The sequence below is a fragment of the Theobroma cacao genome, chromosome 5 (genome assembly GCF_053813885.1).
Source record: "Theobroma cacao isolate CCN51 chromosome 5, ASM5381388v1, whole genome shotgun sequence".
NCBI lineage: Eukaryota > Viridiplantae > Streptophyta > Magnoliopsida > Malvales > Malvaceae > Theobroma > Theobroma cacao.
In genome coordinates, this window is record NC_142643.1 from 44,903,985 (window position 1) to 44,923,125 (window position 19,141).

Consider the following 19,141-nt stretch of genomic DNA (forward strand, 5'->3'; position numbering starts at 1 on the left):
ATTATGATGGAGACCTCATTGCTTCTGATTCACTTGTCCTTCAATTCCATCTTGTAGTTTCATCAAAGATTACATTCCTGGATACAACGACTTTATTTGATTTTACAAGATAGAGTCTGTACCCTTTGGACTGCTCACTATAGCCAATGAATATTTCTGTTTCTGATCTGGAATCAAGCTTGGTTCTATACATTTCAGGAATTTGATGATAACAGAGGCTTCCAAATATCCTGAGGTGTTCAACTGAAGGCTTGCTGTTGTACCAAGCTTCATATGGAGTCATTTTTGATAAGGCCTTTGTAGGTAATCTGTTGAGCAAATAAACAGCTGTGCTGCAAGTTTCTGCCTAGAATTTCTTTGGAAGGTCTTTCTCAAACAACAGACATCTCCCCATATCTAGTATTGACCTGTTCTTTCTTTCACTTACTCCATTTTGCTGAGGTGAGTAAGGGACTATGAGCTGATGATGTATCCCTTCAGCTTCAAGATACTTCTCAAACTGTGATAAGGTAAACTCCCCACCATTGTCTGTTTTTAAACACTTCAGCTTCAAACCTGTCTCATTTTCAACCTTAGCCTTAAATTTGATGAACACTTCAAAGGCTTCATGCTTAAATTTAAAGAAGTATATCCAAGTCATCCTGCTGAAATCATCAACAAAGATTATGAAATACTTACTGCCACTAAGAGATTCTTGGCTCATGGGTCCTATAATATCTGAATGGACCAACTCGAGCCTACTCTTTGATCTTGTCAGGCTAGCAGAGGGATATGGCTTATTGGTCTGCTTGTTAGACTTACAGACACTACAAACTGATGACAGTGTGCTTAGCTTAGGTAGTTTCTCTACTAACTTTAAAGAACATAGCTGAGTTAAGTAATTATAGCTACAATGGCCAAATCTCTTGTGCCAAAGTGAAGATATTTCAGTGTTGCTAGAGTTGACTTGCATGGATGCATCAGTCAAATTAACATGAAAACACCTATTTCTCATTGGCACATTCATTAACAGATCACCAGCAGGATCATAAATAGTGCAGAAACTACCTTCAAACACAAGTATATATTGTTTTTCCATCATCTGTCCTACACTAAGCAAATTCTGTGCTATATCAGGAACTAAAAGAACATCATCAATATACCTCTATCTAGATGGAGTTTGTATGCCCACTGTTCCTCTGCCAACAGAATCCAAATACATTCCATTTCCAATTTTCACTTTGGAATGATAATATGTATCAAGTTGAGTAAACAACAATGAGTTTGGTGTGACATGATTCGAGCTGCCATTGTCCAGTAGCCATTGTGCATCATCAGTCATGTTACTACAAGTAGCCATGAAGAGCTGCTTTTCTGAAGATTCAACATTCTCAGCTACATTTGTGATCTTCTCATTTGCATCAGGTTTGTTCTTACAAACCCTTTCTACATGACCTAATTGTTTGCACGTATGGCACTTTACATCTGGCCTGAACTAACAATATGCCTCTATACGACTTTTCTTTTTGCAATGAGGACAAACAGGGAATTTGGTCCTTCTGTGTTGACCTTTTTGACCTTGAATACTTCCTTTCTCCCTATCCTTGACATCATTCACATTTTTCTTTACTAAGGAATCTGCATGTGCCTTGCCTTTCATTCTAGCTGTGAAAGCCAGGTCAGTTTTTTCACTTTTTCTAGCAGCCTTCTTTTGTTCATCAACTTCTAAAATATTCACCAAATCTGATATGGTGAGCTATGAGACGTCTTTTACTTGTTCAAGGGAAGATACAGTTACATCAAATCTCTCAAGCAGGCTTATAAGGATTTTCTCCACAACCTTAGCATCAGACAAAGTCTCTCCCAACAATCGAATTTGATTGACGATCTTCATCACAACATCAATGAACTCTTGCACAGTTTGACTGTCTTTCATCCTCAACAATTCATATTGCCTTCTGAGGTTTTGAAGTCGAATTTGCTTGTTTCTGCCAGATCCTAAAAATTCTTCTTCAAGCTTATCCCAAGTTTGCTTAGCAGTTTCACATCTCATAATTCGACTGAAAATAGATTCAGTAATAGCAGACTGTATGAAGGATAAAGCTCTATATTTCTTTGCTATATCCTCTTCATATTGCTTCACCTGTGCAGGTGTAGCATTGTCTCTCAATGCTGGTACTGGTGTCTTGATTTCAACTACATTCCACAGATATACTCCTCTAAGAAAAGCTTTCATTCTAATGGCCCACACAGGATAATTGAAACCATCAAAAATGGGTGCTGTCTGCTGTGTGACAGTTGAGGCTGACATATTGCTAAAGAAATAAGCTTTTGATGGATGAAAAGAGGTCTTTTATCTGGTACAAGGATCAGTTATAGCTCTGATACCATGATATGAAAGTAGAACAAATGATAAAAACAAAGTTGGGAGCTGTTAAAGAAAGAAAACAGGGCATTGGATGAAGAGAAAGTTGCTTCATTAGTCAGCAAACTTACAATATATACAAGCATCAATCAACTAATACTTGTTTATACTAAAGGACAGGTGTTAAACCTTTAACATGCACACAGACACCTCATGTCAACTGATAAGTTTTATCTCAAAACCAGTACAACGAAGCAAAGTACAACAAAAGATAATATAAATGCAAGTTGAGTCAATGCAAGCTTTATCTCTAACATGGATTCTTTTCAGTGGTCTTGGTAATGATTGCTGATCTCCTCAGAGCAATGCGTATTTATAAAAAACTCTCATTGAACCTTACAGTATTAAGGTGAATAAAATACATAGGAGATGAAAACAATTTACGCGTTTTAGCTTTGGATCGTATGGCATTGGCATAGAACCAAAACTTCCATGAATTTTCTGTTTGTTATCATATTCGAAAGGGCTCTACAGGCAACTCCAAACCTGCCGGCCGGAATCCAATAAAGACAACAGGCAAAGTCTCTTTAACTTTTCTTATCCGTTTAGTCTGACTGGGGCTTGCAGGAGCCACACACAAATAGCAAATAAGAACAGTATTGGAACTGCAATTTCCTACGAAAGATCGCCTGACGCGTTTCTTGTAGTACTAGAGCCAAAGTGTCAATATTTCTTTTGTCACAAACTCACGAATTTGCTGCTACAATGCATCCCATAAGTATAACAAATGTGAAGAAGGATGGAGTTCTGCATTGGTTTTCACTCATCGACTGTCATTTCCACAAAATTTCATATGCATATGAATTCTTGGTTTTGGCAAACAACATTGACACCCTTCATCAAGAAAGAGTTGTTTTTGGGTGTTTTCTCCTTTTAATAATTAAGCTGAGAAATATGTCATTGTCACAAAAATTCCATGGTCTCAAAAGGGCCAGACCAAGACTATAATCCCAACATCAAAAACCCCCAATACTCAATCATAACATAAGAAAAATGAAAATCCCTTATTCGGAAACCTGTCCTCATCATAGAATCATAAAATCAAACACCTAAAAGGTAAAGTTGAAAAAAAGACATAATTACTCTAGACATATATAGACTTCCATATTCTAATCTGAAATATTAGAATTCCAGGTTATAACATTTGTGCCAAAGAGCAACATTTTTATTGTTTAGATATTATTATTATTATTATTATTATTATTATTATTATTTGAAAAAAGATATTATTATTATTAGTATATTATTTTTGATTTGGTGCAAGAAAGGATTTGGATTTTGTTTAACGAAACTATATGAATTTATGATTGAACTAAAGGTGTGGATGTTATTATACAATTAATCAAATGAAACCTATGTAAAATAATTGGTAAAAATTGAATTTCTACACTTTGTAAAATTGACAATGTTAATTCTATCATTAATGATGTTAAAAATTTTCTATTATCTATATTATTATATATTATATTCAACTATAATGACATGACATTGAATTTGATGATATGATAATTATAACGTGAAATCCAAAAAAATGTAATGCTTATGTTGATGTGACGTTAACTTTTGAACCTAGTTTACAATTTCTAAAATCAACTTGGGTGAGTTATCCCTAATCACAATACCATATTTTTTATTTTGAATTTTCGTTTCCATTTTCTTTTCGATTTTCAATTTTGATTATAATTTAGGGTGATTTCAGAAAGAGATAATTGATTTTTCATTCCGATTACAACATTGGTTTGAAGGATAATCGAGAGAGAATCAAGAAAAGGGAAAAATTGAGAACAATCAAACAAATTGTCCATCAATTAATCTGGATTTTTGATTCATGTCCACGGGTTAGTCAAAAAAACTTCATTGCATAATTATTGCATCGTTCTTGGATGCCCATGCTTTAGATTCAATGTCATATTAGTACAATCAAATATTATATCAATAAAGATAATGAAAATTTTTTTCACACTATCAATGATTTAACTGATATTATCTATTTCAAAAAATAGTAAGACTCAATTTTTATAAATTTTTGTACAAGTATTAAATTCACCACTTTAACAAAATATAAGGAGTAAGTGTATAATTTGATCTTATAATTTTGATAGTAAAGTTTCTACTTTATTATATAAGTAATTCATTTTTTATTTTAAATTTAAGAAAAAAATAAATATCAGATATAATAATAATATAAAATAGATTTTACTTTAATGTTAAAATTTGAATTTATGCACTTAAACATTTAACTGAATTGTTGATGCATGCTTTTATCAAAGAGTAAGGTTAGAACTCTCTCCTTTCTTAATATAAAAAATTTCAAGCCGATGAGTGGACTTACTCTTGAAGCTCTCAACCTAATTCTGTTTGACCTAGCCGACTGAAGCTCTTTCTTTTAAATGACCAGTTAGGAGACCTTGCCATTGCAAATCAAGTATCCCAGGTATCTCAAATCAATTTCCAGGTTGAATTTGTGCAGGTAAAGAGATTTTTCAATGAAACCCCCAATCAACATATAATCTTATAATACCCACACAAACTCACTTACGTTCACACCATGTGATAAACACACGGTTGAACAGATTATTATACTATGTAATTATCTTTTAATTAAGACTGTTTTAGTCAAAAAATAATTATATTATTATAAAGACAATCTGGCCAATAGGAGACAAAATTACTACATGACGAATTGTTTAGAAATTTCCCTGGGGATCACCAATAGGAGAGACAAGACAAGGTGAATACTGAGTATTTCTTTATTCGAAAGAAACAGTCAACGGTGTCTAATTCTGACCAATAGTTGATAATTCCCATTAATAGAATAAAATGCCATAGGCATCTATCAAGTGTGGAGCAGTTCTTTAATTCTGCAACGAGGAATCCTACTAGTTTCTTCAGCTTCAATTTTGCTTTTTATAGTTAAAGTTAGGGAGGATGATTTAGGCTTGGAATTTTTTATTGATACCCATTGGACTTGAAACCTTAATATTCTAGAAATTAGTGTTTTTCTAGAAAAAAAAAAGGAGACCATACCCATACCCATACCAAATCACCAATTCTTGAGGTCTTTGCAACATTTTCCTGTTGCCTTTTAAGAAATTGTTGTGTACACGAGGACCTGGCATTGGTTTGATTGATATTTAGTCTTTCCGGTCTTATCCATTTTTAATAAGAGATTGTTCATGATCCAGCATATTTTTCTAATACAGGTTTTGAACTCAATTTCTCTTTAGGGTGGTGACAGGTTCATATAGTTATCATCAACTCTTGCACCAAAATAAAAAATGGATGATTAAATTTACTGATCATCAATCAAACAATGGAATGATCAGCTACCATCTAGAAACCATGTTAATTTAGATAATCCCATAACGAAATAGCAAGTCCCTGAGGTATTTCCTAGGCTGCTGAAGTCCTGGAATTTGCATGCTTATTGGATCAAGAAACCAGCAGGCATAGTAAACTAACAAGAAGCAGCCCACCAATATATAACCCATCAGGCGCAGGCCATTGGAGTTGGCAAGCTCCACATACACGCCAGAAGCAAATGCCAGTAACATCCCGAGAACAGCTATGAAAATCATCACCTCTGCTAGACTTGCGTATCTTGAACGCAGGTAGTAGCTGAATTTAGAAGTAGCGAATTGAATGTAAACTGTGGCAATTGAGAAAATAAATGCAATGGTGTTGAATATTAAAAATGCTTTGAAAGGCGCTTTTTGAATGGATTGCGCCATGCCTTTGTCAGGACCATCTTCTTTATAGCCGCCAGGCACCGTGAAGGCTGCCTGAAATGTAACAGTGGCAATGAGCGTTGCTATCAAGAGATGGATTTCAAGTCTACTTCTCTTCACTGTTTCATCAGAAGCCTCATTTGTAGTGTTTGAGATACTCGTTTCGTCATGTTTCCCCCTGGCAAACAAGATGTTTGTGTCCTCCCCCGTTTCTCCAATCATCTCTCTCTTTAGATTTGTGTTCACCCATTTTTGCAAGGCTGGTAGTCCATGGGTTCCCCGCAGCCAGTAATGTATCTTTGCAGTTAATAAAGAAAGCTAACAAATTTAAATTGAATGGGGTCAGTTCATAGGACTATAGTTAGCATTGCAAGAATCAAATTGAACTTAATCCATGCTTTCAATCCCATGCCATGTTCTCATAAGAACTTGAACTTCTAAGTTCAGTACTTAAACCATATCTGTGTGGAACATGGCTTACCTTTCTTGGTTGAAGAGAGAAAATGTCATAAGCAGTTAAGAGATTGTTATTCACCGCAGCCCTCTCCATTCCTCTGTTCCGCGCAAGAATTGTGACGATATTATCTCTCTTGTAAATGACGGCCAGATGCAGAGCTGTGTTTCCCTCGTTATCCTTTTCATTTATAATGCCACAAAGCCTTGGCATCTCTAGAATGTGTCTGACCATTTTTTCCTGTCCACTTATGACTGCAACATGAAGTACAGTCCGGCCCTTCTTATCGGTAACCTCATGAACATCAGGACAGCATTGAACTATTAGTTCAACTACGTTGGTGTGGCCTCTAAATGCTGCAACATGGAGTGCAGATGTCCCATCTTGGTCCACAATATAAGCAGTGGAGCTATTACCCTGTAAAAGAAGTTGAGTTGACTTAAGGTCACCATATAAAGCTGCATAATGCAGAGGACTCCACCCAATTTGGTCAGTTTCGTTCCTTGAGTTTGGTACATTCTTCAATAGTATTTTCACAATATCTGGCATCGTTCAAGGAATCAGATTTTTCAGTTACACAATAAGAGACAGGGGGTGGGGAATAAAAATCTATTTCAAAAGCAAATAATAATAATAATAATAATAATAAGGAAAATCTTTGATAGGATATATAAAAACTCCTTCAGATTATGGCCCATTTGTAAAGATTGTCTTAGGTGGTTTTCTGGATAGGAGGTTTATGTTGTTGAAATTCACTGATGTTTCCTAACCATGCCATAAAAATCATATCCATAAAATTGGGCCATATCTCCAATTTTATAGTTTTAAGTAACCTGGCAGTTTGGCAGATGAGAGAGGTGTCTACTGTTGAATTTGTTTGAATGTTCCTAACTCCGACAAAATCATATTAATTTGGGCCATTTGAAAAAAAAAAAAAGGGTATCTATCTGAAAACAATAGTATGCTAGAATTTCAACCTCATAGCAGATTTCTTCTATCATAAGTTCAACAATTGATGTTAAGTTAGTTGAAGTAATTACCATGCTGAGAATGAAAAACTGCCGAACGCAACGCAGTCTTCATGTTGATATCTCCATTGAGAGATTTTGGAAATGTTTCCAGGATCAAACTTGCAATCCTGGAGAATCCACCCTCAATAGCCAGGCAAAGTGGTGAAGCATTCGCGGCGTTGACCAAACCCAGCAATCCTTGATCAGCTTCCATTAGGCACTTTGCAACCGCAAAGTGACCATTTCTGACTGCAGCATGCAGAGCTGTATCCTTTTCCAGATTCACCATCCTCAACGGCTTCCTCAGAGCACTGACGCCCGAGCTCTCGACATCCCTTTGTAGCTGTTTGGCGCAATCTACCAGAAGTTCAGCAATTTCTAAACACCCTATCTTGGCTGCAACATGTAAAGGAGACTCGCCTTTGGAATTGCACTTTAGGAGAAGTGAAGAACTGGAGATGAGAATGTGCTGACAAAATTCAACTTGTTTAAACTTGACTGCAATGTGAAGAACAGTATTCTGCTGCTGTTTTGTTACTTGGAAGACATGGAGGTTTGGATCCATTCTCTTGAGGAAATTTAAGTTACCTGATGCTGCAGCTTCATACAGCTCCGGATCCATTGCCCAGGCAATGCTCTTCTTCTTGCAAAGTATTGGCAGTTTGCAAGGCCCCTTATAAAATAACAACAGGTTTTTTTTTTTATTGCCAATTGTTTTCTTTGAATGCGCAGTCACATGTAGAGAAGTCAAAAATGGCAGGCAGTCCTACTGGCCAATTACATCATAAATATTAGATCTGAAAGATGTGGTTAATATTAAACGTGATGAGACATTTGTATTAAGTAATAAATACGTTTACAACTTTCATATTAGTACAATTCAAGGGTAGGAGTTTTTGGATTCGACTCTTTAAGTAAATGAAATTGAATTATAAGATGAAAATTTGAATTTTTTAACAGAAAATAAATTTCGAATTTGGCATATTTTACCAACCATAATACTTGACCATCTGAATTATAAGATGAAATTGCAACCATAGATCAAAAGTTAATATTAACACTTAAACACATTCAAATGGTTTTAAGAAAAAAATTAAAAAAAAATAAATTAGTTTTGATAAGAGAGTTGATCGGAGAGAGGACTCTCCCGACTGAGGGAGTTCCCTTCCAAATGGTCGAGGTTTTTTTTCTAATTTTTGTGTGAATTTCCCAGCCTAGATTATTATCTTTCACCTTCAATTAGGGGAAATTTTGTTGTACCATGGTTATGATAGCAAGGCCATCCCAATCGAAGAGTTTCCAGGACAAGCAGGCGGCGCTCAACGACCCACTCTCAAGATTCATATTGCTAAGTAGACTCACTCTACCAAGGCCTACGTACTTCTAAGGCAATGTCTACAAGTATGATATAATCCCCTCTCTTTCTCTCTCTCTCCGAGCAAGAAAAGAACAAGAAAAAGAAGGTGGTTCGGGGCTAAAGCTTTTGATATCAATAGGTAATTTTTAGAGAAAATTAATTTTTCTTTGCATCAATAAATTAATTAAAAAAAATGTATATATTTTGGGTGGTTTTTGAGTATTTGTTAAATTTGGGGTTTTGCAGGTTTTTTTTAGATACTTTTAGACGGTTAAAAGAGAGGAAGTCTGCACGGTATACACTGTCGCGGGATGTTTGGCTTTGCTGCACCGTTAGTCGATATTGGGCCTAACACTTCATATATATTTTAGGACATAAATATTTTTTTATATTATTTTTTAATTTAAACATATTTTTTTGGTATAATATTCAAAAAAATCTCTAAATTATTTAAAAAATATTTAAATAAGTCTTTATATTTTTATTGTATTTAATTAAATCTCTGTACTTTTATTTTAAATCAAATAAACTCTTATACTTTTATTTTAAGTAAAACAAATATTTATAACTAATGATTGACTTAATTAAAATGTAATTTGTTATTTTATATAACGTGACACTGATGTGTTATGTTGACATATTATAATTGATTGTGATGACGTATCGTAATTGATTATGATGTGACATATTAATTTGGTATGATAATATAATCTTGAGGTATGTTTCACATTTCACATCATTGTCATATCAATGTTATGTGAATATAAAATGACAAAGGGTATTTTTGATTAATGACAATTAGTCAATTATTAATTATAAGTGCTTATTTGATTCAAAATAAAAATACAGAGGCTTAATTGAACGTAGTAAAAAAATAAAGACTTATTTGAATTTTCTTAAATAGTTTAAGGCCTTATTTGAGTATTATATTATTTTTTTAAAAAAAAAATCTACTCATCTCTCTCAAAAACCTTAATAAGGAAAAAAAATTTAAAAATTTTGATCTATAAGCTTGGAAATTTGAAACTGTATCTACCTTAAAAACCGTAAACTTATTTATTGAGGTAAAGTCCATTGTCATCATATTTTTTATTTCTCCAATAGTTTGAGAATTTTTTTCATTGAAAAGAATATATTAAAATTAAATATTTTGTTCAATGATTAACATTTCAAATTTGATGATGTCGAGTTAAGAAATTAATTTCTTACTTGTGATTACTAATTTTGTTGAAATTTTTTTACCCATATTTTGGGACTAGAATTTAGGGTGATATAAAAAGATATTGACTTAATTATTATATATAAAAGTTTTAAGTTTTTCTTCTCTATTAAATATTGAATTTTATTAAGTATTAAAGTGATGGAAATTACCACATCCACAAATCCTCTTCTAGAATTTTATTAAGTTTTAAGTTTTTCTCTTTTTTTTTTCAAATATTGAATTTTATCAAGTATCAAAGTGAATTTTATTAAATTTTGGAATGAAAGATGAGCAAATTTTTTATAAGAGGGCATTTTTAATGTCCTAAAAATATTTACGTAGTCTTGGATATAATTTTTTTTAACTGTTGACTAACGTTGTTAACAGTTGAGGGATCAAAAATATCGTTTTGAAATAAAAGGGACCAAAGTGTCCTTTTGAAGTATTTTAAGGGGGTTTTTTGGATTTTATTCTATTTGTAATTGTATCATTTTTTAAGCTATTTATATATATTTTTTAATTATATGTGTGCTTAATGAATAATTCAATGTTCGCCATAAATAAATTGTTTAATTTATAAATATTTCTAGTGAAAGTTTACTTGTGTGCTAGATTTTGGAGTTGTTTGAAACTTGTTTAGATTATGTAGTTGTTTTCTTTAAAAAAAAATCTTTATAAATAATGATAGATATTTTGATATAGTCATATACAAAAAATTAGATATATTTTGGTATTCTAAATTTCTATTATGATAGATTTTGAATTATTATAAATTAATTATACATAAAACTCAACATTTTCATATTTAATTGCAAGATACATAACTTGTGCATGTTTTAACTTATAACGGGGATGAGCTGATGATCCATGAACAGCTCCAATAAAATATACACCAGTGAAATATGTACTTTATTTAATTCCAATATCATAAAAATAGATTTGTAAATATTAAATATGAACTTAAACTATTTTTATTATTTTAATAAATAAATTTGAAGTCCTTAAAGGGATGTTTGGTATTTTCTTGAAAATATGATTATTGAAAAAATAATTTTACAATATTTGATATAACATGAAGAAGTTACGATTATAAAAAATATGATTGTTGATAAACAATACGTAAGACCTCAACTTCAAAAAAAAGATAAACAATCAAATCTTATATCTGAAGATCTAAAAATATGAACTATAGACCAACTAGCATCTTTCATCTTGAACCACAAACAATAGTGAATTTGTTATAGGTGAGCGGCTAGAGCAAGAAGAAGAAGAAGACGGTTGGGCTATGGGAGGAGAATTTGGAAAAAAAAAATGTAACTTTTTCTTTATAAAGCGAAAGTTACTTTACATAGTGATGGAAGGTGATCACATACCTTTTGTATATTATAATGCCATTTGGATGAGAAGTCTTTCCAGTGGGTTTTAGTTTAATGTTATTAGACAACACAACATTGAATAAGCTCGAAGTAATTGTAAAGAGTTCTGTGAAGAAGACTTGAGCAGAAGGAAGAAACAGGAAGTTTGGAAATAAAGGAACAGAGCTGTGTGCACCGTTTTGAAGAAAGAAAGAGGAAGAACTTGAAATAAAATGAAATGCTGCGTTTTATTTCATTAGTTTTAAATTTATGTTATGTTAGTTAAATATTGTAATTATTAGTTATTTTCTCTGTTTTTAACTCTTAAAACACTATATATAAACAACCTTTCTTTAGGTATTCTTTGAATGGAAAATACCTGGGATGACTTTTCTTCCCAAAAGGATGAGCCGCCTACTGCTTTTTTCCTTCCTGTAGCTTTCTGACATAGTATCAGAGCAGGTCAGAATCCAACTGGAAATTAGCTTTTTTCTACAGTAATGGTGGACCTCACATCATCGGTTGGGTATTCTCTATCCTCTTTGGCTGTTTTTATTTCTTTACCAGGAATTTATTCCTAGTCTTCTGCTGCTATATCATCTATCAGATTCATTTAATCTGTCATCTGGTCATTTTTTTTAGTTGATTAACTATGGCTGAATCAACCCATGTTAATACACAAAACAACTCTCAAACCACTCAAATCACTTAGATCTCCCCAATAGCAGACCCTCAATCTCCTTTTTTCCTGTATCACACTGATAGCCCAGGGTCAGTAGTTATAAATCCTAAACTTAACAGTAGCAACGATGTAGCATGCAGTAGGTCTTTTCTACTTGCAATGTCCATTAGGAACAAAGTAGGCTTCCTCAATGGTACAATACCTAAACCTCAAATTACAGACCCTCTCTTCTTATCATGGACCCGATGTAACAACCTACTGGTGGCCTGGTTACTTGACTCAATATCTCAGCCAATAGCCTCAACCATATTTTTCATGGACATAGCATCTGAAATATGGCTATTTAAAACAAAACTTTGCACAACCTAATGATACCAGGGTGTGCAATCTTCAGTATACGTTGGGAAATATCAGTCAAGGGAGTAGGACAGTTGATTCATATTTGATTGAGCTCAAGGGGATTTGGGAAGAGCTGAGGAGTTATAGGCCATTGCCTCACTGCAAATGTGGAAACTGCAATTCTAATTGCTTTAAGGCATATTCGAACCAATACCAAAAGGACATGGTCTTTAGATTTTTGAATGGATTGAATGATTCTTCTTCTGCTATCAAATCACAGATCATAATGATGGATCCTATTCCAATTCTAGACAAAGTTTATAGTCTGGTACAAAGAGAGAAAACACAGAGAAGTCTGCTCATTCAAGGCCAAGTAGTTTTTGAATCCTCTACAATGATGACTACTGTTGCAACAAGGAAGAAAGGTACTAGGAAAGATATTAGCTGTGACCATTGTGGAAAGAAGGGACATACTAAGGATAAGTGCTACAAACTTATCGGGTTTCCAGAAGATTTCAAATTCAGCAAGTCAAAACCAAACTTCAAGAAGGCAAAAGCAGTGGCATACAATGCAACAAGCATACATGAAGGACCAGAATCTGATGGCTGCAAGATTGAACAGCTGGATGAGGGAACTGGGACTGGCTCTATGTCACAGTTGTCAGCCATAAAGCAACAAATCAGTAAATTAATGAAGCTCTTAAATGAGAATAACATAAGCAGCAATGATGGTAAAACCAGCACACAAATCACTCAGCAAGGAAGCGATTCACTTGTTAATTCAGCTTTTGCAGGTATAACTTCAGGCCATCTTTGCTTTCATACTTCAAATAATTTCCTCCTAACCTTAAAAATGTGAATGTTCAAATGATAAAACAAAACCATTAGATTATTGATTCTGGTGCTACTGATCATATATGCTATAGTCTGGATAGTTTTGAATTTGCTAAAACAGTGAGTACTTGCTATGTTGAACTACCAAATGAAAAAAAACCACTGTTTCTCACATAGGAACAGTAAAGTTGTCTCCCACTTTGACCTTGGAAAATGTCCTACATGTACCAAGTTTCAAGTTTAACCTTCTTCCTATAGGTAAGCTTACCCAAAATACGAAAACCTATGTTCTCTTTACTGTATTGTCCAAGATGTGATCTCTCGGACAGTGATTGGGGTTGCTAGGGCATACACAGGACTATACTTGATGCAAGAAAAACATGTTGAAAAAGATACTTCAATGTCATGTTTTGACAAACTCAAATTTCCTTTTATTTCTTCTGTTAATGGTTGTGATTCAGCAGACATATGTTTTGATCTTTGGCATTTTAGGCTTGGACATGTGCCTTTAGAGAGGATAAATGTCATTCAAAAACAATTTCCTACTATTAAATGTTCAAATGCTTTACTTTGTGAAATTTGCCCATTAGCTAAGCAAAAGAAACTGCCATTCCCAATTCATATCCAAAGCACAAAAATTCCATTTGAACTAATTCATGTTGACATCTGGGGTCCCTATGAGACTCCCACTTTATCTAATCAAAGATATTTTTTGACTGTAATTGATGACTACACACGTTTTACTTGGATTTTTCTCATGAGGTGTAAGTTAGATGTTTTATCAGTGATACCAACATTTAACAATTATGTGGAAAAATAGTTTGAACACTCAATAAAATGCATCAAGTCAAATAATGGATTAGAATTCAAACTAAAAGATTTTTTTGACAAAACAGGCATCGTTCATCAACTTTCATGTGTTGAGACCCCTCAACAAAATGGGGTTGTTGAGCGGAAGTATCAACATATTTTGGTTGTAGCAAGGGTGTCACGACCTGGAACTCCCGTCGAGCCCGTAACAACCGCCGCGACGTCCCGATAGGCACTCATTATCCCGAATGTCGATCGGAACCTCGCAAGGCTTAGCATCAGCTTTCGCATCTCCCCGGTGAGCAACAATTATTCAATCTCGCATTTCAAGAAATCATAAGTCATTTCCAAATTAAAACAATAAAATATTATTTTCTGGCTCACATGGGCATTTTCGTCATTTTTCGTCGAAAATCTCAAAACTTACTAAAAATGTAGTAGGTAAGCAGAAAATATATATTTAGTGATTTAAAAACAAATTAAGTATCTAAAACATTCATTTGAAGTGAAAATTTGACCATTTGAATATAATCAAAATATTCAATAAAATAAACTATTTTCTTGTAAAATAATTTTTTATAAAGCTATCGATAAATAATTCTTATAGCGTAAAAGTTAATTATATTCATATATACTATAAAACAAATAACCAAAGCATAAAATTACTTTTACAGTGACACGTGGGCTCCCAACTGACCAAGAAGGTGTAGGGCTACGAACCCTTACTTTCTAGGATGCAACTCCGAGATTAATTCTTATCTTAATCAACTATCAACAAATTGTCCTAAGCTTGAAAAAAATGGATAGGAAGAGGGGTGAGATTATATAATCCCAACGAGTAAACAATTACTATCAAAAGCATCTAAAGCCGAGTAGATAGAGACAATATAAAAACGTTATATTTCAATAATGTTCATAACACAAAATTCGTTTCAATCTATACCAACGATTTCTTTTCATCAAAATTTCCCTGGCTTATGAGTTTCTTAAACTTGGCCCTTGCCAGAATCATTATCGCGGGTACCTTCGTCAAGGTATCCCACTGAGACCGCCAAGGCTGTTAAATGTTCCATACCCATAAACATGTTTTCGCATCTGACACACAGTCGTTCCTTGGAGTTGGCTGAGTCTCACTCTCACGTGGTGGCCTGAACGTGAGGTGCACTCAAATTTTACCTCAGGAGATATTTCACCCAACATCTCCCCCCGGAGGTAAATATATAATTGGGTTACTGTACCCCTCTTATAGGCAGTCCACAGAAACCCCCACCACTGCAGTGACCGTTTAATATACCACCAGACCCATAAAATTTCTAGTAGCATAATATGACGAATAAAATTTAATCCAGTCTACCGAGACCAATCCAAAACTGTTCATATATTTCATGCCAACCCCAAAAATTTAGCCAATGTCATAAGCCACAATTTCAATAACATATAAAATCATAAATTCAACACAGTCTCCATATACTCAATTTTTCCAAAACAATATTTGATTTCAAAATCAGTATAAATATCATTTTTTATAAAAAAAAAATATTTTAATTGAAAAACATAATATTTTATAATTTAAACTCACAATTCAAGAAAAGCATCAAACAAGTATAATTACTCTAGATATTTAAGACGGTAAATTATCCACTCACAGTATTAAGAGTAAAAATACTCCTATTTTTAGTCTGCGGGTACAGTTCTTTACCTGTATCCAATGGCTCACCACCTAGCCATAATCCATGACACATATTCTAATTAAATTGTGTTTAACAGTCATAAGTTATTTTAGGCTCGATATATATGCATGATATGAAATGAAAAATGCACAAGTAGTCATCTAGACCGGGTATTGGCTTAAGTTGATTTTTCATATGATGAATTGGCTAATGCGTCCAATTTCACTCCAACTTGCTCTATTTCTTTTTCAATCCCTCAATTCACCAAGCACAACTAATTAATACACAATTAGGCAAAATTTATCTTCACTTTTCTTCTTAGAACTTTCAGCCAACAATGGCACACTAACTTTGTGATTTTTCCTACTTAATTTTCTCTCCATAATTCATTAATTCCTACACCAAAAACTATTATTTCTTAATCAAATCACCTAGAATAACATCCCATTCTTCCTCATTATTCACTTAGAGAATTCAGCTATTGATGGGCACCAAACCTTTGGTGGTTTTCTTCACTTGTTTTCATGCTACACATCATTAATCACCTAAAAACACTAACATACCTAAAAATCAAACCAATCCAAAATCATTCTCTCCCCATACCCATTTTGACTAGCCATGAATTCACCATGAAAGCATGCTTTTCAACTATGGAAATTAAGAAAAAATGCATAGGGAAAATAGTTCATAAACTAAAATCAAGAAATTTTACTTTTTTTCACTTGATTTCCTTGAAAATCCACACTTTTCTCTTGAATTTCTTTTCACCTTGGGTTTGTTCTTCCTTTCCCCTTTGTTTTCTTGCTATGGTCGGCCATAATGAAGAGAAAATGGTGGTGTGGGCTGACTTTTATAGTTAAATAATATAATAATTTAAACTTGCCACATGGCATTCCATGATTGGTCTATTTTTTAAATTCTTATCTTTTAAGCTTTAAATCTCCACCACACATTATTCAAGGGTCAAAAATAATGATGGGTGAAGACCTTGTGCTGGAAAAATGTTCTGGGGGTGCAAAATTACCGTTTTGCCCTCAAATGGTAAAATTACCATTTCGCCCATATACTTCAAATTATACTGGGATTAAAATTTTTCACTTTTAAACCTCAAATCATACTCCAATAAGTCAAATGGGGCCAAAAAAAACCTTTTCTAAAAATTTTCATTTTGTCCCCAGGTGGCAAATGATGATTTTACCTTTAGATAGTGAAAATTTCGGTTTGACTCCAAATTGATCCTCAAACTCCGAATTACCATTTTGAGTCATCCTTGGACTGTGAAACTCTTAATTTCACCTTACAATTCCTATTTAAATTAGTTCGAGGCTTAATCGACTTAATGGTACCATTAGGGGCAATATCGTCTTTTAACAATTGCTCGAACTTCCTAAATATGCAAACATTCTGTTAAACATGTAAATGATGTCGTAATTATGTTATAGAACAGGGTTTGACAAAGGGCCTTACTGTTTCAATCTAGTCTGCCTACTTACTTCTAGGGTGATGTTGTAATGACACTTGTACATATCATTAATAGAGTACCAACAAGGTTACTCAAGAACAAATCCCCATTTGAATTGTTATATAAGAGACAACCTTCATATGAGCATTTGAGAGTGTTTGGTAGCCTATGTTTTGTATATACTTTATCATAGCACAGAAAGAAATTAGACCAAAGAGCCACAAAATGCATTTTTTTAGGTTATCCAAATAACACAAAAGGTTATAGGGTATATGATCTCAATGCAAACAGAATCATAATTTCAAGGAATATTGTTTTTCATGAAGGAACATTCCCTTTTCAGTCAAAACAGCACACTACATGGCCTGAACCATTTTGTCAAACACCTGGTATGCATACCAAATATTCACCTTAAATTGACTCAGACGTACCAAATTTTCATTACCAAGATTACATACCTATTAAAACATATAGTTCTGAACCTAATGCAAGTGCTCAAACACCATCAACATCACAGATAAATGACTTTGAGCCAAATTCCCTTGATACAGTTAGTATGCCTACTGCAAGTAATAGTGAAAATGTAACCAGCAGCAATGAACATGATCCAAATGAAAATTTACCAGTTAGAAGAATCACAAGATATAAACATGCTTGTAAATATCTGGATGCTTATCATGTTGACATGCCTTCAAAATCTCACAATGTCACTGCTCACCCAATCACTAAATTCCTGTCCACAAAGAACCTGTCACCTACATACAAAACATTCACTACATCTCTGTCACACACATTTGAACCTTCCACTTATCATCAAGCTACTAGTTATTCTCATTGGAGAGATGCCATGAGTGCTGAATTGAAAGCTTTACAAGATAGTGAAACATGGAGCATAGTACCAAGACCTTCAAATTCTCATGTAATTTGGTGCAAGTGGGTGTACAAAGTGAAGTTGAATGCAGATGGACAAATTGAAAGATATATAGCTCGCTTGGTTGCAAAAAAGGTATAACCAAATTGCAAGTTTTGACTACAATGAGACTTTTAGTCCTGTAGCTAAGCAAACAACAGTAAGAGTATTCTTTGCCATAACAGCAACTTTCAATTAGCATCTAACACAGTTGGATGTGAACAATGCATTATTGAATGGAGATTTAAAGGAGGAGGTGTACATGGACATACCGCCAGGATATGAGATCTAGGGGGAGTATCCAGAGAAAGTGAAATTGGTCTGCAAACTTCATAAGTCACTATATGACTTAAAGTAGGCATCCAAGGAGTGGAATGCCAAAATCATATCTTTAATTATACAATATGGTTTTATTCAGTCCAATGCAGATCACTCACTATTTACTATGAAGACAAACAATGGTGAGTTCATTGCACTTTTATTGTATGTAGATGACATACTAGTAAGGAGTTCTTCAAAACAAGCTACAGATGATGTGAAATTGTTCCTAAGTTCACATTTTAAGCTCAAGGATTTAGGAACAGTCAAATATTTTCTCGGGTTAGAAATAGCAAGATCTCCTTAAGGTATTTCCATATCACAAAGAAAATACACTTTGGATCTCTTAGAAGAACATGGGTTGTTAGGTGCAAAACCAATCTCCACTCCCATTGACTATAATCAGAAGTTAGTCAAGGCTCAAGATGAAGAGAAGCTTATCAATTCAACAGACTATAGACAATTAGTTGGGAAATTACTATACCTCACATTCAACAAACCAGACATAGCATATGCAGTTCAAGTATTGTCACAGTTTATGGACAAGCCTAGTCTTGAACATATGAATGCAGCTCATAGGGTGCTGAAATATCTGAAAAGGTCACCT

The 19,141-nt window shown here is 33.7% G+C and overlaps 1 protein-coding gene across 2 annotated transcripts; it reads right to left on the bottom strand.

The window, feature by feature from the left end:
• Window positions 1–5,673: 5,673 nt before the first annotated feature.
• LOC18600141 (protein ACCELERATED CELL DEATH 6-like) lies at window positions 5,674–8,321 on the bottom strand. Of its 2 annotated transcripts, XM_088806189.1 has the most exons (4): window positions 8,185–8,301; window positions 7,627–8,065; window positions 6,614–7,128; window positions 5,674–6,450 (listed from the first exon to the last, which is right to left on the bottom strand). In XM_088806189.1, exons 1-4 carry the CDS (start codon window positions 8,200–8,202, stop codon window positions 5,755–5,757), a joined length of 1,668 nt encoding a protein of 555 aa, XP_088662315.1. In that variant the 5' UTR covers window positions 8,203–8,301; the 3' UTR covers window positions 5,674–5,754. The 2 variants fall into 2 exon arrangements, with proteins under 2 accessions (XP_088662315.1, XP_017976351.1); XM_018120862.2 differs by having other exon boundaries at window positions 7,627–8,321.
• Between the last annotated feature and the right edge of the window lie 10,820 nt (window positions 8,322–19,141).